The sequence below is a fragment of the Chrysemys picta genome, chromosome 10, assembly GCF_011386835.1.
Source record: "Chrysemys picta bellii isolate R12L10 chromosome 10, ASM1138683v2, whole genome shotgun sequence".
Lineage (NCBI taxonomy): Eukaryota > Metazoa > Chordata > Testudines > Emydidae > Chrysemys > Chrysemys picta.
This window is the reverse complement of record NC_088800.1, coordinates 80,188,685-80,208,552: the sequence shown is the minus strand read 5'-3', so window position 1 is coordinate 80,208,552 and position 19,868 is coordinate 80,188,685. Positions and strand designations below refer to the sequence as shown.

The 19,868-nt window shown below is 54.5% G+C and overlaps 1 protein-coding gene across 5 annotated transcripts in view; it reads left to right on the top strand.

The window, feature by feature from the left end:
• The window catches only part of MAP2K3 (mitogen-activated protein kinase kinase 3), a 51,869-nt gene extending 48,215 nt beyond the window's left edge, over nucleotides 1–3,654 (top strand). For all 5 annotated transcript variants that reach the window (XM_005289052.5, XM_005289053.5, XM_065560157.1 and 2 more), the window contains exons 12-13: nucleotides 90–135; nucleotides 619–3,654. In XM_005289052.5, the coding sequence (XP_005289109.2) occupies nucleotides 90–135; nucleotides 619–702 (130 nt within the window). In that variant the 3' untranslated portion in view covers nucleotides 703–3,654. The remainder of the gene's footprint in view (nucleotides 1–89; nucleotides 136–618) is intronic.
• Nucleotides 3,655–19,868: the final 16,214 nt, after the last annotated feature.

Here is a 19,868-nt window from a genome sequence, read left to right as displayed (position 1 = left end):
AATAGAAAGACGGGGATGCTGGCTAGCGGTCTCCCACTCCTGGGATGAAGTCACTGTATCATGGACATTTTTTTTTTTTTCTATTCCAGCTTAAGGAAGAACCCTGCAGAACGAATGAACTATTTAGAACTTATGGTGAGTGTGGATTTTTATTCTTTGATCTCACAAAATCTTGGCCTGTAACTAAAGCTATGAATGAATAGGGGCTGTAAGAACCCAGATAATCTGCTGACCGGCACAGAGGAGGAGCTGTAACACACGCCCATCGGCTGGTTACACTGGCTTCTGCTACCTGTGGCGCAGTGGGGTTGACTCCTCCCCGGTGTCTGACTTTGGTCTTTGAATCTTGCATATACTTCGAAAGCAGAGGTCACAAAGTGTGAAATGAATCTGTTCAGCTCAGTGTCCTACTGAGATTAAGCCCAGGGCCTCAAACGTGCTGTCTAAAAGGATCAATGTACCAACCTTAGGCATTCTTGTTGTATTTGCCTAGGGGTATGGTTGTGTGGGAAGAGAGCCACCACAATGTATTGCTGACTTTGTGACTCCTGCCACAATTGTGTTCAGTGTTGTCCTTCCTCATGCCCAAGCTGACCCCATCCTGGTTCTCGTTGGCAGGAACATCCTTTCTTTACCTTGCACAACACCAAAGAGACTGACATGGTCTCCTTCGTGACAGAGATCCTCGGGGAAGACTCCTAACTCACCAGCCTCGCTGCCACGTACAGTCACTTCAAACCAACGTCCTGGCTTCCCTGCACAAGAGAGAATGAGGACTCATGTTCACGGTGGTTTGCACAAATTGCATCTCCCCTGCCTGTGTTCATCTCCAAGCCAGCTGAGCGCGGGGGCACTCTGGTTTTTATCACCTGTACGCTGAAAGGGACACAGGAAGGACCTTGGAAATTGACACACGTAGTGGTCACTGCCGTTACTGACTAACCCATGGGACCGAGTGGGTTCAGGAGATGACCTGCTGGGGCCAGACATTCCTCCTCAGTTGTGTCAGGGGAACCAGACTCCTGGTATCTGAGTTGAGGAATCTGCTATGCCCAAGGATGGGGCCGGGGGAGTATGAAAGTGCCCTCCCCCACTACCAGTCTGGTTTCGGCAGTGAAGGGTCCAGAGAATATTTGCACTTGCTCCCTCTATTGTGCAGCAGAGCCAAGAGATCCTTCTTGCACTCTCCAGTCTCCTGTCCCTGCCTCTCCGAGACCTGGAGAGGTGGGGAGGGGGGTCTCTTCCTGAGCCACTGGGGGCCAGAGGGTGCACGGGCTGCCTCCATCAGAGTTCAGTCTTGTTCCGCCCTCACCGCCCAGTACCCTGGCTGCGGGGATCCCACAGGGCTCTATTCAGAAAGGGGTCTGTGGAAATCTGTGCACAGCTGCAGTTTGCTGCTGCTTGTGGAAGAGGTGGCGGGGGGTGTCATGGCTCCAGGATCAGAAGTGCGTGGCTCTCGAAAGCCGAGGTGCCCCTCCCTTCCCAGAGCCCTCTTGAGGCAAACCCACAAACAGGTCAGGTCTCCCTAGACTGTTACAGTGACCCCCCTCACACACCCTCACTCAAAAGCCTGTTCAAACAGTCCCAGCTTGTTCTAAGCTCCTGCACCCACGCTCCCTGGGCGTCTGCGTTCCCGTCTCGGATCGGTGACCCGCTTCCCCACTCACACTGGCCAGTGCACCCCTGTCCAAATGGACACAAGCCCATAGTATTTGGGGAGAGGGTTCAACGGGCACCCCTCCCCCAATAAACCGGGCTGGGATTGGCTAGGCAGTTAGGCGGCCAGCTCCCATTGGCAGTCAGTGAGTTAGGTGCCAAAATCCCACCCTCAGCGGGGTTTCAGATGTTCATAGAGGCTATGACTTGTCCCCCTTCCCCTCTGCCCCCTGGGGCTGGGCCCTCCTACCCGGAGCTCAAGAACTGACCCAGCACTGTGACTCTTGTTGGTTTCTGAGGTTGCTTTAATACCTACTCAGTCCTGTGTTAACCAAAAAAAAATCGATGTAAAGCCAATGATGTGTAGAGGTGGTGTCGGTAATTGTACATTTTGATGTGTATATACAATGGACTTTGTAACTCATTTCCTAGTTTTAATCGAACTAGCTATAAATTAAACCCTTTCCTTGTGGGAGGAAGGGGGCTTCCCCTTCCTTAACAAATCCACTGTGAAAACCGGATGATGGGTCCCCCCTCCCGCAGCCATAGAAGCCTTTAAATGGGCCGGGGAACGTCTGCTGTGTGTGATCACAGAATGCACATGCCATATGTGGATGACGTTTTTAAAATGAATGAGTTTTCTGATTTTTTTTCCCCTTTCCAATACATATTTGTGTGTGTGCATGTGTGTATATATATATATGTATATTTTTAAATCCACTGATGAACATACAAATGTATATGTGGCTAGTGGGTTGGTGAATGCTAGCAACTTTCTGGTTACATTTGGGGTGGCCGGGATGGGTCACAACAAGGCCTAAGAATTGTGGGGTTATTTGGGTTTTGTTGGTAAAAATGCATCTTTTTAACCGAACCTCTTTAAAGACCCCTCTTGGAACTTTGTACGTGGGAGATCTGGCTTTCAGGGTGCAGCTCCATTGACTTGTGCTCTGCCCCTTTATAAATCAGGTGCCCTGAGTTCATGGCTCTTGTAGTTTTTCTGCAGAGTCCATCTAAGGGCTTCTCTACAAGGGGAAATTGACGGGAATAGCTCCCCTTGTGGAGACTATGCTGGAATGAGCCACTTTTATTTTATAATAATTAGTGCACTTCCAGAGCAGAGCAGTTATTCCAGGGTAAGTTGACTGTACTGGAATAGTGTCCACAGCGGTCGTTTTATTGCAGAATAGCTTATTCTGCAGTAGCTGTTCTGGTTAATGTCCCATTTTAGACCATCCCTTCCACAACCAGCGCCGTTTATTGACTGGAGACGGATAAGCCCTACTCTGGTCTATGGTTCAAATAAGAAAGTGATTGAACGCTTTCAGCTGCTCCTTTCTCTCGCCCACGCTGCAAACCACCTGGAACCCTCATGAGACTTGTGGTAGATGCCACTCTACAGGCTTGGGACGGCACCTTTTGCTGCTGCGCTGTACGATGGTGTTTTTCCTTGTTGGTTAGTTGGGATTGTTTTATTTTGACTTTGAGCTCTTTTCCCTCCTTTATTTCCCCCCCGGTGTTTTGGGGATTGGCTATCGTTTATTGCGTGGGTTTTGGATGCCTTTCACCTTGCCCGAAAGAGCCCTGGCTCTGGTTGGATTCCAACTCTCCTCCTGATGGCATGGGAAGGACTTTCCTTCTGCCTTTGTATGGGGGAATCCCATCGGGGGAGCAAATCTCGCACCCTGTGACTGACATAATGCCTAGGTATTGTTCTGACTGCCTGCACCGGGAGTAAATCTCGCTCTGGGGTATTTCAGCTTTACCGTTCCGTTTTCTTCCGCTCCAAGGCCTTTATTCTTCTGGCTCTGTTGCTTTCCCTCGGAGGATTGGTGGAAGAACTCCAAGTAACTGCTTGGAACCCAGCTGAGCTTGGAGAAAGAGAGAGAGAGAGAGAATTGTTGCCGTGGGAGAAGGCCCTCTCACCTTGTGCTTACGAGAATGGTCTGTAACCATTAACTTGGTCATTGTTTTCAATAAAATAAGCCCCCAAACCGATTTCTCAAGAGCTTTTCTTGGAACATCAACACTTGCTCATTCCAGCTGCCCCTAACAGTTGTCCATTTTCAGTGTTGGAATTGGTATTGAAACAAATGAAGTGTATTACAGTAATGTCCCCTCCTGTTGGAGCTGAGCCCTGTGGTGCTAGGTGCTGTACAGACATATGCCAAAAGACAGCTCCTGCTCCAGAGATTGCAGTCTTAGTTTAACACATGACAACATACCCAGGCAACAAACGGGGAAGGTCAGGGCAACCGCAGTGTACACAGTGTGTAGAGGTACTGGTATAAGCAGTGTTCCCTAGTGGATAGAACACTAAAGTGGGATTCAGGAGACCTCTGTTCTGTTCCTGGCCTGCTGAGGGACTATGGGCAAATCACTTTGCCCTTCCATGCCTCAGTTTCCCCACCTGTGCAGTGGGGATAGTGACACTGACCTGCAGAAAGCGCTCTGAGAACTATGGCTAACAAGCTATTGTTAGTCTTGCTCAGTAACCAGAGTCCTAACCCCGCCCCGGCTTGGCAGAATGGAATTTTAAGCCGCTTGGAGTAGGTCCGAGGTTAACTCGGAAGACTGGCTAGAGCGATTGTTTTGAGCAGAGTGCGGCCCTACACCAGCTAACGGGGAGTCTCATGGCTTTTGATTGGTATTGTGGTCGTGCCTGGGCCCCTGCTGTACCAGTCTAAATTCTGTCCTCCATAGCCGAGGGTGTCTGTGTGTTTCAGTTCTGTAGCTATCCTAACACCTGTTCATTCCTGCACGGAAGAGCAGGGAGGTATGATGATGGGGCTTTAATACTTTGCATCCCCCAAACGCTCTGTCTCAGACACCTTCTGCCGACACCCGTCCATGCACTTAGTCGCTCTGATCAGAAATTGGGATCGGCTTGAGGCTGGTGTAGTATCCCATCAGCTGTCAAGCAGGCGTCATTCCATTCCCTAGCACTGCAGACACTTGTGTGGAAACCGCGCTGGAGCGTGTTTATTTTTAACCCCGTGAGCCAGCATCGCTATGAATAATAAAAAAAAAAAATCAGTAGTGGATGGAGCCTAATGCACCGAATCTTCTGAAAAGTACCCTTGGGGTGAGGTCAAGTTCACAAAGAAGACGGACAAAGTAGGCTTTGGAGGAAGCTAGGAGCAAACGCTGTCCTTAACTTTGTCATTTAACTCTTAAGCAGTGGTGGAGGATTCACCCCCTTCCAACCCCTGAGCTGTTCCAAGGCATGGATGGTTCATTAGGACACAGATCTAAGAGGCTAGGTTTTTTTAATAGGCTGAGAATAGGACGCCTGCCTGATCCCCTTGCTGCCCTTGAATAACTGTATAGCAACTCTGGGACTAATCGCTCACTTTCTAACTTGCCCTTCTCCAGTGGGAATGTTGCTGGAGTTTCCCGTTGCCTTGTGGGATGAGTGTTCAGCTGATGTTGACTTAAATTTGGGGTTTGTTTCATGGGTGGCAGGTGCACCCCCTGTTCGAGGAGGTTAGTCCCCTGCTTGAGGCCCTGCCCCTCAGCCCACTGGAGCCAGAATAGCCCCAAGCCCTCCACCGCGGCACAAGCTGCTCCTGGGCGCTAGCCACCCCGAGCTCTGGGCTGCCAGCCCGAGCCAGGCCCCGGCGGCTTTGGGGGAGAGGTGGAGCGAGGGTGGGGCCTCGAGGCAGAGTCACGGCCTGAGTTTGGGGAGGCTTAGCCTCCCCTGGCTTATTATACTCTCCACCCAGGGTTTGTTTTTGTGGCTTCTCACACGTGAAGTGTGTAGACAGGGCCTCCCTCCCATCCCCTGCCAATCTCCTTCCCTGGTCCTGTAGCGCTGATCTTCTTCTGCTTTCATCAAACCTTCCCTTGCCTGTGAGGAAGGATGGGCTTCAGTTTAAAGCTGGTTAAAGGAAGGAGGACAGGGTTCTCCTCCTAGCTCTGGGAGCCCTTTGTGCTTGTTTACCCATCTGTGAAATAGGGCCAGTTTATGGAACGGATCCCTGACCTGACTACTTCTCATAAGATGTGGGGTGTGCTGGAGGTTATTAAAAGGAGCAGCCACATGGCTTAGTTCACACTCTAGCACTAAGAGCTCTATCAAGATGTCCTGTTGGAACATTCACTGCTGTGCAGCGTTTTTTTGTTTTTTTTTTAAATCTAAGGCAGCTGGTTCCTTATTTGTATGACAATAGCATGGAGAGGGCCTAGACAAGCCCAGGACATTATTGTGCTAGGCACAGATGCCTACTAACAGCTTGCAAGCTCTTTAGAGCAGGGGCTAACTGGTCAGGACAGAGAGGTGAAGTGACTTGCCAAAGGTGACACAGCCCAAGAGTGGCAGAGTGGGGCGTAGTCTGGTCTCTTGCCTCCCACTCCACTCCCCTGTCTGCTACCCGACTCTGCCTTTCATGCCCCACAAAGCCAAGTTATGATTTTTGTTGCAAAATCCCCAGAGATTCTTCATCCCATCCCATGCTACCCTCATTTCACAGGGAGACGTGGCAGCCCAGGCAAGCATCACTGAAATTCTAATGTAAGGGGTGAGAGGCACAGTCTATAAACGGTTGGGGGAACTCTAACCTGATCTGTTTGGGAAGATCTGGGGTGTGGGAGGAGCTCACAGCTGACCCTTGCCTACGTGCTGGGCTCCTAGCAATGGTTTTGGATCTGACCCTGCCCATCTCCCGAGGGATGAGACTGTCCTCCCCAACCAGCCACTAGATGGAGGTAGTGGCTAGTGTTTGCTGGGCTGGCTCTCAATAGTCCTGTGCGTTTCCATTGCTTTCCCCTGCAGCAATGCCTCCTTCATCTCCTGTGGGGCCGGGCTTTGTGCTATTACAAGGCAGGGGGCTTGGGCCCCAATATTCTGCCTGGAGCAAGAACTCAGCGAGCTGCCCCTTGCAGCAGCACTGAATCCACGTCCAGCCGTTAGAAATCTCCATCAGGTGTGATCTTTACCAGGGACGGGGCAGGGACCTGCACCGTGCCCGGTACGGCCTGGTCCTCCTGCTCTTTTGGTGGGAAGAGACTCTGGCTTCCTGCGTTTAATGAACACACCTAGGGCAGCAGAGGGAAGAACCGATGGCAAGGCGGCCCCATCGCAGGGCAGAATCGGTCACTCCTTTGCCACCTGCTGCCTGTATTTGTATCTGATCCCCACACACACACCCTTCTTGGCCGTTGGTGCTGCAGGACAGTCAGTCTGGGTAGGGCTCCCCCATACTGCCTTGCTGTTGTGCCCCTAAGCGGGGAGAAGTGCAGAGGCAGCCCCAAGAAACGGGTGACTGACGTACCCACAGAAACTGGGTCAGAGGAGGCCAAGACAATGCAAGGAGCCCTCCCGTCCCAAGCAGCAGCCCCTATAGCGAGTGTTCCTGCCAGCAGAGAGGGAAAGGCGGCAAGGTGGGTAGATCCCCTGACTCAGCGTGAAGGTGCAGGCCAGCCTTCAGCGGCAGCATCCCTCTCTTCCCCAAGCAATGGGCCACCTGGCAGGAGCTGCTCATCGGGGACTGGGCTGACTTCTCGTGGCCCCCAAAGGACCTGGCAAGAGCCGTGATCGGGCTATTTTGCAGCCCCGCTCCTGTCTGTCTTCCTAACCAGGAGCTCGCTGTATTTTACAAACATGTGCAGCCTCCCGCCCTGGGACCCCAGTGGTCCTGGCCCCACAAGGCCAATGGCACAAAAGGCCCAAAGCTGCTACTCAGTTTGAGGGCCCCAGTCAAGAGATGCTGAACAGCCACCCTGCCCGCAGGTCCTTGGGACCTCTGCAGGATCAGGCCCGTTGTGTCTCTGGCTGGGTACCCACGGCAGTGGCTGCTTTTGAGAAGTTGGCAGAGATCTTGCAGGGGGTCAGCAGAGCAGAGCCAACAACAGAACCCAGCAGTCCTGACTCCCAGGGCCGGGCGTTAGCTGCTTTACCACTCTCTCGCCTTTAAAATCAGGCATCTGTCTGAAACATACCAGCCCTCCTACGTTCTCGTGCCCTGGAGCACCCAGTACCCCCAGCCTGTCCCTCCCCACCTGGCTCTGGGCCCAGTACCTCTGGCAGCAGCAGGAAAGGCCTGGTCCATCTCTCGGGGATGGAGCAGAAGAGCAGCACGGGGCAATGTCAAAGGAGCGGCCCCAGCTGCGCTTTGGGCATAGGGGAGTTTGCTTTCATTCAAGTCATTTCATGGCAGTGTCAGGGCCGTGGGTGTGGGTGTGTTGTGGGGGGGTCCAGTCCGCCATTGTGTTTCCTAGCTGGAAGGATTGTCATTCGCAGATCTAGGAGAGGGGCTGCCGTGCAGCCACCAGACCGTGTAATTAGAGCGAGACTTTCTCATTGTCTAGGTGATTGAAGTTGCCGTGAGAGGAGGGCGAATAACCCCCAGGGGACAGCCAGCTGGGAGCAGGGGCTGGGGTCAGCTCTGCCTGCCCTGCTCCCTTTATCTGAGATTAAAGGCGAAGGAGCTTTGGGGTTAGGGCAAAGGCTGAGTTTGGGGGAGACAATTTCCCCTGTCCAGTCTCCTGCCTGCATTTTGGGGGGGAGGGGAGAAGAGTGTCTCCCCCACTATCTGGTTCACTTCCTGCCTCCACCCCCTGCAGAGCACCTGAAGTTCTGCTGCCTTCCGCCCTCCCATCCCCATCCCCTAATCTGCTTGCTCAGGGACAGGTGGGCCCCACACGTGAGGCCTTATCTGCTTCCTATCAGTGAATGGCCGGTGCTACTCGATCAACCCTCTTACAAGAGTGAGGGTGACTGAGCACCAGCGTGGACTGGCATGGCAGCTGCTCATACATCTGCACAGGCAGTCTAGCATCGGGAGGTGGGAGCTCTACTAAACTCCAGCAGGAACAGCCCAGGACCAGATCATAGAGGTGTGGATAGCTCAGCCCCCCCCCAGCCCCGCCTGCTAGCTCAGCCCTAGAATTTTTTCAGTGGGAAGTCAGGCTGGAAAGGACCTCATGGCTCCTGGAGCCCATCTAGGATTGGTGCCTACAAGGGGCTTCCTAACAGCCTGCAGCTGTGCCACAGTGCGCCTGGTCAGTGCTTGGATGGGAGGTAGAGGGCAGTGGAAACAAAATCAAGTCCTGCAGGAAGGAGTATTGGGGAGTCAGGTGGTGCAGCTCATCTCCCTGTGCCAGTATAGAAGTGGGGTTAGGGGAAGCTGTGCTGCTGGAGGAACGGGTCCTGACTGCAGGTGGGCATTGAAAGGTCCCATCGTAGAATAGCATCTCAGCAGTAGATCACAAGACACTTCACACAGGAGGTCACCATCATACCCCCCATTTTACAGATGGGCAAACTGAGGGGCAGTGACTCACCCAAGGTCACTCAGCAGGCCACTGGCAGAGGCAGGAATAGAACCCAGTTCTAGTGCAGTGCCCTGTCCAGTAGGCCATGCACCCAAGAGAAGGGTGCTACCCCCAGCATCCTGAACAAAATACACTCTGCCTAGTACCTTAGGACCTTCCCCCACAGCATCATCTGGACACAGCGTTCTTCACTTCCAGCCCTCAACTGCTGTGTCGCATGGCTGTGTGCTGTTAGAGAGCTGCAGGGCTGCACCCCAGAGGCAGCTGCATTTCAGCTGTAGAATTGATTCCTGTTTCACCAGCAGAATCCTAAGCTGTAGCGGTAGAGAAAGGTCAAGTATTATCAGCACTTTGCCCAGATGAGTTTTAATGTTGCTAGCCACAAGGCTGTCTCCCCTGTCCCTGAACCAGCCTCCACTATCCCCTTAGCTGGAAGCACTCAACTTCAATGAGCTTTTGCCAGGCTCTAATTACTAGAGGGGGGGGCGCCAGGGGACCCCTCCGATAAGCAAAGCAGGCAGGACGGTGCATGCTTTGCTGGAGGCAGGGCTGCCCGGGGGGGAGGGGGGGGGCAAGTGGGGCAATTTGCTCCAGGCCCCGGGCCCCGCAGGGGCCCCCACGAGAATATAGTATTTGATAGTATTGCAACTTCTTTTTATGTAAGGGGCCTCTGAAATTTCTTTGCCCCAGATCCCGTGAATCCTCTGGGCAGCCCTGGCTGGAGGGGATCATTAGGTTGCTTAGTAATCAGAATGACCAAGCAGAAAAAGGCTGTCTGTCCATCCAGCTGTCTCACCTTCCTCCCTCTGCTGCTCTCTGCCTTTGTGGGGTCAGGGGAAGGCAGGAGAAGTGGGAGCCCCCGAAAACATGCAGCCAGCTCACCTCTAGATAGGGAGTCTCACCCAGGGGTTTGCTTCTGGGGATGGATGTTTTGCTTTCGAGTCAGCCCCAAGCACGGTCAAAGGAGGGAGAAGCACTGTCAGGTCAATGGATAAAGAACATGCACCTGGCTTACTAGCCTTCCCTCTGCACCAAGGAGCCTTCCCTCTGCACCATGCATGGGTGTGGCAAACGGCCCGGGCCCATGGCAAGGAGGGCACGCAGCAGGCTGGACCTATGCATTTAAATTTGCCTCCAGGTTGGCCAGGGATCAGGGAAACCCCCAGAGAGACGGTCCATCTCCAGCACCCCATTACACTGAGCAGGCTTTGGGCGTGCTTGGGTGAGATCAATGCTGCCCTCTAGTGGCTGGCTCCTAGACAGCCTACAGAACCTACTCCTCTACTCCCAGCTGGGGATGTGAAGTTTGCAGAAAGGAAGTAGCAGGGTTCGAATCCTGGCTCCCCGTGTCTGTGTGCACCATTTAGCAGGGGATGGTCATCTTTGGGCGGCATTCTCGCTACTGGTGGTCAGAGTGAAGGGAGAGATGACAACACAAGCCTCGTGGAAGAAAAATGCTTTCCAGACAGGGGTTGAAGCAATGTTAGCAACAAATACCAAGTGGACAGGGCCTACAGCGTCGTCCAAGGGCGAACTCCGGGAGAAAGGGTTACACTGGGCCAAAGGGAGAATCATAAATCTTCTGGGATGGCTCAGGGCAGGGTCTCAGACAAAGCCAGGGAGGACTTTCTGTTTCAATTACACCCTTAATAGCTACATCAAGGAGCATTAAAAATGTATTAGTGCCTCTAAGGAAAAGGCTTTCAGCCAAAGTCAAAATTTATCACTTAAAGTTACCTTATTAGGACAAAGTTTTCTCGCTTTCCTTAGCAAAAGCAGGCTATTTCCTTCCACCCCTCTGCCATCTGTTGCTTCCCTACTTGCTGTATTATCCCAGGCCTGCTGAGCCAACCAAGACAGCCATCTTGCTAGGACCTTTTTGATAGCCATGGACATTAATGGGCAGCATTCCCTCAAACCAACCCCTTCTAGAAGGATGGGAGAACGTGCCCTTCCTTAAAAAATAGGACCCACAAAGCCTAGCAGAAGAGAAGAACATTGCCCAACCCAGAGGAAAGGAGAATGGTACCATTAAGACTGCAGCTGGCTGACTGTACTAGATTTAAAGGGCCAGCCCCGCCCCACCAGAAAGGCATGCTGGGAACAAAAGTTTCTATAAGGAGGCAGCGCTGCAGTTGAGCTGAGCTAACAGGGACTAAGCTATCAGCAAGGAAGGGGCTGCTTCTGTGTTGACCATGCTCACTGCATTACAAAGGGGTCTCACTTTGCTGTAGCTGGTATTAGCATCAGTCTGATACAAATACTACAAAGGGGGCCTGTTTTCTGTCTCTTGCATCCGGCTCGTCCGGTTTATTGCTGTGGTAGCAGACCCCTAGAAGCCTCTGCTGAGATCAGAACCCTATTGATGAGGTGCTGCCCAAATGCCCACATGGTGTTGCTCTTGGATAGCCTCTGGCTGAGGGGTCTAGCTAACTAGTTGAGTTCACAAAGGTGGTGGTGGTGGTGGTGGACATTCTGGTGTCCTGGTTTGTTTATAGGAAGGCTGCAGAGTCCAGTTTCAGGGTATTTTCACTCTACAGGGGCTTTAGGCAGCTTTTCGATAACCGCTCTGAATTAGAGCGTTCACACAGGCCAGAGATTTATCCCATTTGTGCAATTATCATTCTACTCTCTAATCGCTAGCTAACCTAGAGCCGTCTAACACACCCCTCCATTGTAGCAGCTAGGTGCAAGTGAGCTGACAATGCTGAATAACAAGATTTCAGCCCCCATAGATTAGACTCTCAATTCCATAGCATGTTTGCACTAGGTCTTATGATAATTCATGATGGCCAGAACCCTCTGCCACCCCAAAGCCCGTGAGATTTAAACCAGTAATAGATGTGGTATTCTTATCATCTTTGAGCCTTTAGGGATCCTGTTTTCAAGCTTTTCTCTGCAGCCAGGAGGGCTAGAAACGTTCCCCCCACCCCCAAATGAAAGCTCAGCATCTGATGCAATCACTTGATTCCAGAAGTTGGAGCTTTAAGAAACACACCAAAAAATAAAATGGTGAGAATTGGTCACACCAGCACTGTTCAGTGAGCTTTAGTGGCCAATTTCCTGGCTAAACTCTATTTTGCCCTACTTCTAAAAGCCCCTCTGACAAGCCTGGAAAGGAGCATTTTATCTTGCTACGTGTTACAAGCCCTGACTCTGGCCGAGGCAGGTTCTGTTGCCCCTAATCTACAGATGGGCAAATTGTGGTGCAGTTAACAATCCATGACTGCTTACTAGGCTAAGACTGAAGGTGCGTGATGCTAGACAGCACGGGCCGTGAGCCAGAGGGAACCACCAGGCCTAGGTGTGGCCAGCAGCTTCAGTCAAGAGGCTTTTATAGTCCCCACGATGGGGATCTTTGTGTTTCTTCTCTGCCGTGAGCGACACTACATAGGTGAAGCAGAGACAGCAGCAAGCGCAGTAAATGAGAACAATGACAAGGGGCTTGACCAAGGTCACAGAAGCAGGGGAGTGTCAGGGGTGGGATTAGAATTCTATGGCTCCTGCTTCCCCTTAGCCTGGCAGCTCTCCAGTTAAGCCACAGCCCTCACTTTCTCCCTCTTCCTTTGCTTGGGTTGAGCCCCGAGAGGGGTCATCCGGGGAGCTACGTTTAGGCGAATCGCCTGAAATACCTGATGCTGAGGACTGTTGAGCTGGGACCCCTTTGCCTTGATTCTGGGCGGGCCGGAGCCATATGAGGAGCTGCTCCAGGCTGGGAGAGCTCATCCCCTAGGAAGGAGGATTGAGTACTCCGGCACGCCTGCCTGGTGGCTTTCCAGCTCCACGAATAGCTGCACATGCTGTGTTAACCTTTCTTGAAAGGCCATGGCCATTTCAAGCAGCGTTTGAACGAGCCGTTTATTTCCAGACCCCGGTAACTGCATTGGCCAGGCTGTCTGTGCGGGCCCCAGTCTGGCAACCCACTCCGGTTTGGGTTTGCTTGATGGCTACAAACTGCTGAGAACTGTCAGTGAGGGGCAGACCCAAAGGATCCCGGTCTATGGAAACCCTGATGTTGGTGCGGCTAGGGGCAAAAGGGGAGCGTCCCACCCACTCCCTCGCCGCCTCCGGTTATATCTGCTGGATAGTGTGACGCGGTCGGACATTTCCCTTTGGCACCCCTATAATCACTGAACGTGGCCGGTATTAACAGGCTGCCTGCAGGTAGCTCTGCTAAGGGAAGGAGTGTGACCTAATGGATGATGTTCTAGCCGGGGCCTCAGGACACCTGGGTTCTGTTCCTGGCTCTTCTACTGGCCTGCTGAGTAACATCAGACTAGTCACGTCGCCGCTCGGTGCCTCACTCTCCCCATCTGTAAAACGGGGATAATGCTACTGCCCCTCCTTGGTAAAGCACGTCGCGATCTACTGATGGCAAATGCTAGCTAAGAGCATTACCCCAGTGCTTGTTATATCACAGCTGACGTGTTCCAGTCTGTGCTGCCTCTGGAGGTTGGGGCAGGAGTTCAGTTGCTTTACAGGTGCCCTGGTGATGTCACAGGACTGCGCCCTTTGAGTGACTGCTCGGTGAGCGTGCCCCGCCCTCCCCGATCCCAGACCCTCTCTAAGTCGTCGCTGCCTGGTTGATCTCGCTCCCGGCCACCCTATCAGCAGAACTGGGCTCTGAAGTGACCTCACAGCGCTGGCCTGCACGAGCCTTTGCAGCCCGGTATCCAGCTGTAACAGCAAAATTGGTTTAGCCAACGGCTCCAGCAGGAGCCCTGCACTGCACTGCGACCCTCACAGCAGGTGCCCGATCGCAGCGGAACACAGGCTGTGTTAGGTGCACCCACCAAGCACATGTGGCTATCGCGCTCTCTGAACATGGAAGCCATTGCTATGCGGGGCACTTCTGTAGATTCGCAGATAGATCAGAGGGTGCACCGGATCATCAGCCAAACGCTTTTATTTCTGTAGTCACAGACTACAGCTGGCTGCTGCCATCCCATAATTTTCCAGCTGGACTCGTTACACAATCCAAAGCCATGCACAATGCTGATACACGCAACAGATCTCTTAGTGCCTCTGCAAAGACGATGTATCGAATTATGCAGAGCTACCCGCTGTGCATTGACACTAACAATTCACCAACACCGGGCGGGGGGGGGAGGGCACTGGTGAAAATGCTTGTGCACACAAGGCTCAGACAGTTTTATCACCTATTTATCCAACGGCATTTCATCTACAGAACATGCCGCTTCCCCAGCCTCCGTAATTCGTGGCTGGGCCCTCAGGAACAGGACCTGCGTGCTGCGTCAGAAGCTACCGGAAGGGCGCGATCGCTGCTCTAATGAAGCTCTAGTGACTCGGAGCCCCAACTTCACAGCTTGGGGAGAGGGCTAGGATATAAAACTGGCTTTATGCTGGCAATTGTGCAATCCCAGCCTTGAAGCGAGGGCCTGGTATTTTGCTCCCTATTGGTCTAATATTCCGCCCAGACTAAAAGCTTTGCGTACGTGGGGGGGGAGGAGGGGAAATCTTCATAGACGCAGGTTGGAGATGGAAAAGGCCTAGAGGGTTACGTGGTTTAGCCCAGCTCCCCGGCTGTGTGGGGTGGATCTCTGCAGAGTAGCCTTGCATGCTTTATTCAGGCTGGTTCCACATGCCAGCTCTGGCTCTTCTTCCCATTCTGGGCTAGGATGACCAGACAGCAAGTGTGAAAAATCGGGATGGGGGGGGGGGTAATAGGAGCCTATACAAGAAAAAGACCCAAAAATCAGGACTGTCCCTATAAAATTGGGACATCTGGTCACCCTATTCTGGGCTGAGGAGACCAAGGCTTACCCTGGGATGGTATAAAATGCAATTGACAAGCCCCTTGGCGATATGCCGAGCCTCCTACCTTGTAGGGCATGTAATTTCTGTGTAAACACCCGGCAGCTGCCAGGTAAATCCAGTGGCTCCTCTCTCTCAGGCAAGGGATCGATAGCGGGCTGGCGTTGTGACAGCTACAGCAATGAGAAGCAGCCGGGATGCAGCGCTAGGTAGCACCATCCACCCGTCTGGAGCAGTCTGTTCCCCGGGTGCTGAAGGAATAAAGAGCAAGTAGGAAGCTGTGTGCCCCTGTGGGACCTGGTAGCCTGGCGAGCAGTGACGGGCATGGAAAGGAGGGTGATGCGCGGCAGCAGTGTGTGTGTGTGTGTGTCTGGAGGGGGCAGGAGAAGTGGACTTGAAGGAGCACAGCAGGTAATGCTGATTCAGGCAGGGAAGAAAAGAAGTGGGGGCTGCGATAGCCTGAGATTCGTAAGCCAAACCCCTTTGAAAGGACACCCCCCTTCTGCTCAGCTGGAGGCACCTGCAAAATCGGAGCCACCTCATGGCCAGTGGGGGGCAGCGTGATCCTGGGTTATGAGCGCAGTCCTGCACCCACGGATGTGAATAGCCAAACTCGGCTCCGGCCGCAGGAGAACCCACTGAGAACCGGACGTGGACTGACGCCGCTGGGCAAAGGATCAAGCCCAGCGCTTGCAGGAGGCGTGACAGTGGGATGAATGCTCATCTCTGCTGACTCCTCCACAGGAGTGCTGGGGAGGGTCACCTAGGAGGATGGTGCGGCTGCGAGGGTGAGCCTGCCCAGCACAAATACAGAGGACTGGCCATCCTTAGGCTGCCGGGGGGTACTGAGGAACGCCCACTGGGGTTTACTGGCCATGCTTAGGCTGCCGGGGGGTACTGAGGAAAGCCCACCGGGGTTTACAAGCCAGCAGGACATGGGGGCAGAGGCAGGTCTGTGTGAAGTGGGGGAGGAGAAGGGAGCCAGAACACAGCAGTGCTGTCTCAAGGGACAGCATTTACAGGGCTGACGCTTGAGCAACCAGCTCCACCAGTTTGGGGTCCAAGTGGCCCAATGCCCCTGCTGAGCCCGCTGGGTGTGTGTTGAGTAGGAACCAAGGGCTAGCATCTAGGAACGAGACATTCAGTCTCTCCAAAGATGGGGCGAGTGGGAGCCTTGGCCTGTTTGGACCTGAAGTTTGTCCTGATCCCTTCCTCCGTCCACGGGGCTGCCGGGACACGGCAGATGTTCTGCCTCACGTCTTGGGAGAAGTCTGAAGCAAGACGGAGCCACTCAAGGCATAATCCTGTGCGGTGCTGAGCCCCTCCTGCCTAGTGCTGCGGGCCCTGGACTCCCGTGGAAGTCGAAGGGAGCTGAGGGGGCCCGGGCCTTTGCAGGACCTGGCCCTGCTCCCACAAAGAAATGGAGAGAGGCGACTGGCGAAGTGGTGCCATTTACTTCCGCACCGGGCGACCCGGATTCTGTGCTGACTCCCGCCTGGGCTGTTCTAGAGCCAGCGATCGGCCGGGGGGAAGCGGCAGCCGGTCGGGTGGCTGTGGATGCGGTGATGGCCGCTGCTTGCTGTGCCGTTATTGAGCGATGCAGCCCGAGTGGCTGGGACAGCGGTGTCATTCCGGGCCCCTTGCAGACCAGCCGGGTGGGGTTAACGGCCGGAGGGCTGCATGCGTCAGCAACAAGGGTCGTCTGGCAGCAGGCTGACCCCAAGCACACTGGGCGTCATGCAGCAGACAGCTGGTGCCAGTTCTGCTATAAGCCACTGGGATGGGTAGGGGAGGGAGAGCGGCCCTCTATGTCCCTCTAGGAGTCTGGGCCAGGAGTCCCCACCCATGATTCCCATGCTCACACAAGCAGCAGAATCGCATCATGCAAAATACCAGCCGTGCGGACTTTCCATGGACCCCCGTCCAGAGAGACGTGCCCGTGCCCGGCGCCCATTTCCCCAGATGAGAGCCCACTCCCCGCACCCAGGGCCATTTCCCCAGACGAGAGCCCGCTCCCCGCGCCCGGCGCCATTTCCCCGGACGAGAGCCCGCTCCCCACGCCTGGCGCCATTTATCCGGACGAGAGCCCGCGCCCGGCGCCATTTCCCCGGACGAGAGCCCGCTCCCCGCGCCCGGCTGCTCTTGGACGGAGTTGGGAGGATCCCCGAGTTAATGACTGCATTGGTGTTAACTGGCCTTCTCTGCTGAAAGTGCCCCCCCCGGCCTCTCATCGGGACAGCTCGCCATCCTTCACGCACCTAAAGTGGGCCAGCATGTGGCAACTTTGCAATGCAAATGATGTGACCGGGGCAGCCGGCGGCGCCGGTGAGAACGGGGCCCACATCGATCAGGCTGGCAAGGCCGGCCGGCAACGCTGAGTCAGGCACTTTGCTGCTGCTGTTAGCTTTTTATTGCAGCTGATTGTTTTCAGGCTATCTCCAGTCCCTTCTGTGCCAGGCTCTAGCTGCGGCTGTCTCAGGGGCATTCGCTTCTCTGTCTAGTGCCTGGCTGCCACGACCCCGGGCTACGAGCTATTTATAAGCAGCGAGGGGCCAGAACCAAACAGCTCAGCACTTTGGAAAGATTCGGATCTGGGCCTGTTTCTGGTTCTGCTCTCAACTCCGGTCCCATCACTAACTGCAAAGGGCTGCCCCTGTACGACATGCACCCGCAAAACTCCTTACAGCTCCCCGGCCTGCTGAGGAAGAGGGGCTGATGTTCCTGTTAGAGACACAATCGAGGCCAGGGGAAGACGAGAAGATTAGCACTGGCCTGCTCCGCAGTGCATTGTAGGGAGGGAGTCAGACCTACACCTGCACCTTGCTCGGCCAGCGCTGGGTCATACCGACTTTGGTGATTCTCCTCCATCTCAACCCGCAGCCCCGTACAGTTACAGACCACCATGGTCCTGACAGTGCCCCTCTGCCTCCTGCTGCAGCCGCACTTCCCCCCTATTAGAGTGCTGGGCAAGGGCTGAGAGGGGCATTCACTCTCCACAACCCACTCAGTCCTTGGCCTTTCTGCTGAGTCTGCCAAGAAGGACACCTGTCCGGGCCCGTAGTGGACCTGGTGTCTAGTCGATGGGCTTGGTTCTCCCCTGCTTGCATCTGAGAGAGGAGGAAACACGTTGCACGGAGCGCAATCCTATATGCATCGACTGCAGCTACAGTTGCAGGGATTTCTCTGTAGCAGTCACTCACCGGACAGAGGTTCTGCTGGGCCTGGGAGGCTGCGACACCCACGGGACCCTTTAGAATCCGGAGCCTAGTTTGCAAGGATTTTGCCAAGCGCCTATGGCAGGGGGTGGAGGTGCCGCCCGGGGAGATGCGATTCGTTTAGCAGCTGTGTAATTAATGTAAAGAATTCTGTGTTGCCAGTGGGTTCTCCTGCCTCTAAAAATAAAGCAAGGAAAGGAAATGAGCGAACTGGGAAAAGCGGGGACCTGAAATGACACGGGGGCGGATGCGACTTGCAAGCTGAGAAAAGGGTGCAGTGGGGTGCTGGGGCCCGGGTGGCACAGAGGGCATCAGTGTGTGGGGTGAGGGGGAGAGGAGAAGGCACCGATGAAAGGGGCTGACAGGTTGTGGCACTGTTATAGATTGAATATTGCTAATTATGAGCATTTTCGAGAGGAAGTACCAGCCAAATATAGCTTGATTTCCCCCCCCCTGTGAATTTAAGTGCTCGTGAAATTGAGGGATTGACAGCAGCAGTTAGAGCCGGGCCTGGGGTGGGAAGGGGGTGAGTGCAGGTTTGCTTCCCCCAGCATGACCAGTTGTACCTCAGTCCCAGCTCACACATCCACGCTATTCCAGGCTGGGGTCTGCCGATGCCCTTCAATCCCAACGGCCCCTGTTGATTCCAATCCAGGGTCCTCCCACACTCTGCCAGTGCCCCTCAGTCCCAACCCGCTGCCCCCTGAGATTCCAGGCCTGGCTCCCAATGCACGTCAATCCTGCGCCGCTGTTGCCCCTCCCTCCTGTTCGAGTCACTGGGTCTAGGGCTGAGAGAAGGATTCACTCTCCATGGCCTTTTGGTCCTTGACACGCTGCTCCTGGCAGGACAGACGTACCCGCTGCGGGGAAAGGCTTAGTCTGTGACCCTGAGTCTCCCCTGCCTCGCACCTGGCATCCCCGCTGACACCAGGACAAGGCGGGCGTGAGACCTGCCCGCTCAGAGCTGGTAGCATGCTCCAGCCCCTTTGCACAGGCAGTGACGAATGGGCCCCATAATTCATCCTCTTGGTCTCTCCAGCTGATCAGCGTGTCCATCCCTGTCCCTCTTTTGACTCTGCCAGCTGACGGGCTGGACAGGGCCCTGCCTTGCTGCGGGGGGGGGGGGGGGAAGGGATGTACGGAGCAGGCTTTCGAGAGCCCCTCTGGGTTTCAAACAGCCTTTCATCTCTCCCGCATTGGCTGCCCGGCAGCCCAGTTGCGCGAACAGGCCGCCCCGTCCCATTCCTCAGCGGGGGCTCAGCCTTGCTTGGTTTAAAGACGATGCTGTAATGTTGGCAATAATTGCTCTTCGGCGGGGAAGGAGATGAATCAGGAAACCTGCGGCAGAGAAAGGGGGCCGAGGCACTGGGGGGTTTGAAACGTACCAGGGGAGTCTGTAATTGGGGCATCGCTCGGCTCAGCAGCACCTGGCAGGTTCCCGAATTGCTCTTTCCAGCCCATGTGAATGAGGGCCGGCACACGACCAGGGAACTGGGCTGCACAAACCAAGGGCTGTGAGAGCCTGGGGCGGGGGTGCCGCGGGGTTAACCCATGCCCTGCCATGGGCTGAGGATATGGTGCTGGACATAAGAAGCAGGTGGGGTTTGAATAGCTTATTAAGTGAGGCAGCGTGGCCTACTGGTTAGAGGACCAGGCCTCCAGAGACCTGGGCTCCATTCCCACCTCTGCCACTGGCCTGCTGCGTGACCTTGGGCAAGTCACTTCCCCTCAAGGCTCTGCAACAGCAGGCCCCCTCCCGCTGGGAAAACCAGAATCCGGCAGGTCTTCAGACCCAGAGTTTGGGGCTCCGTATTCTCAAGAGCCCATTGCCTCGGAGGGCACTAGCCCCCATCCCAAGGGGGAAAACAGCCCTCTAGAGGATCTAATTGCCCCCACCCCACAGGCTGTTCCCTGTCTGGCCGGCTTTTTCTATTCTGTACATCTCCG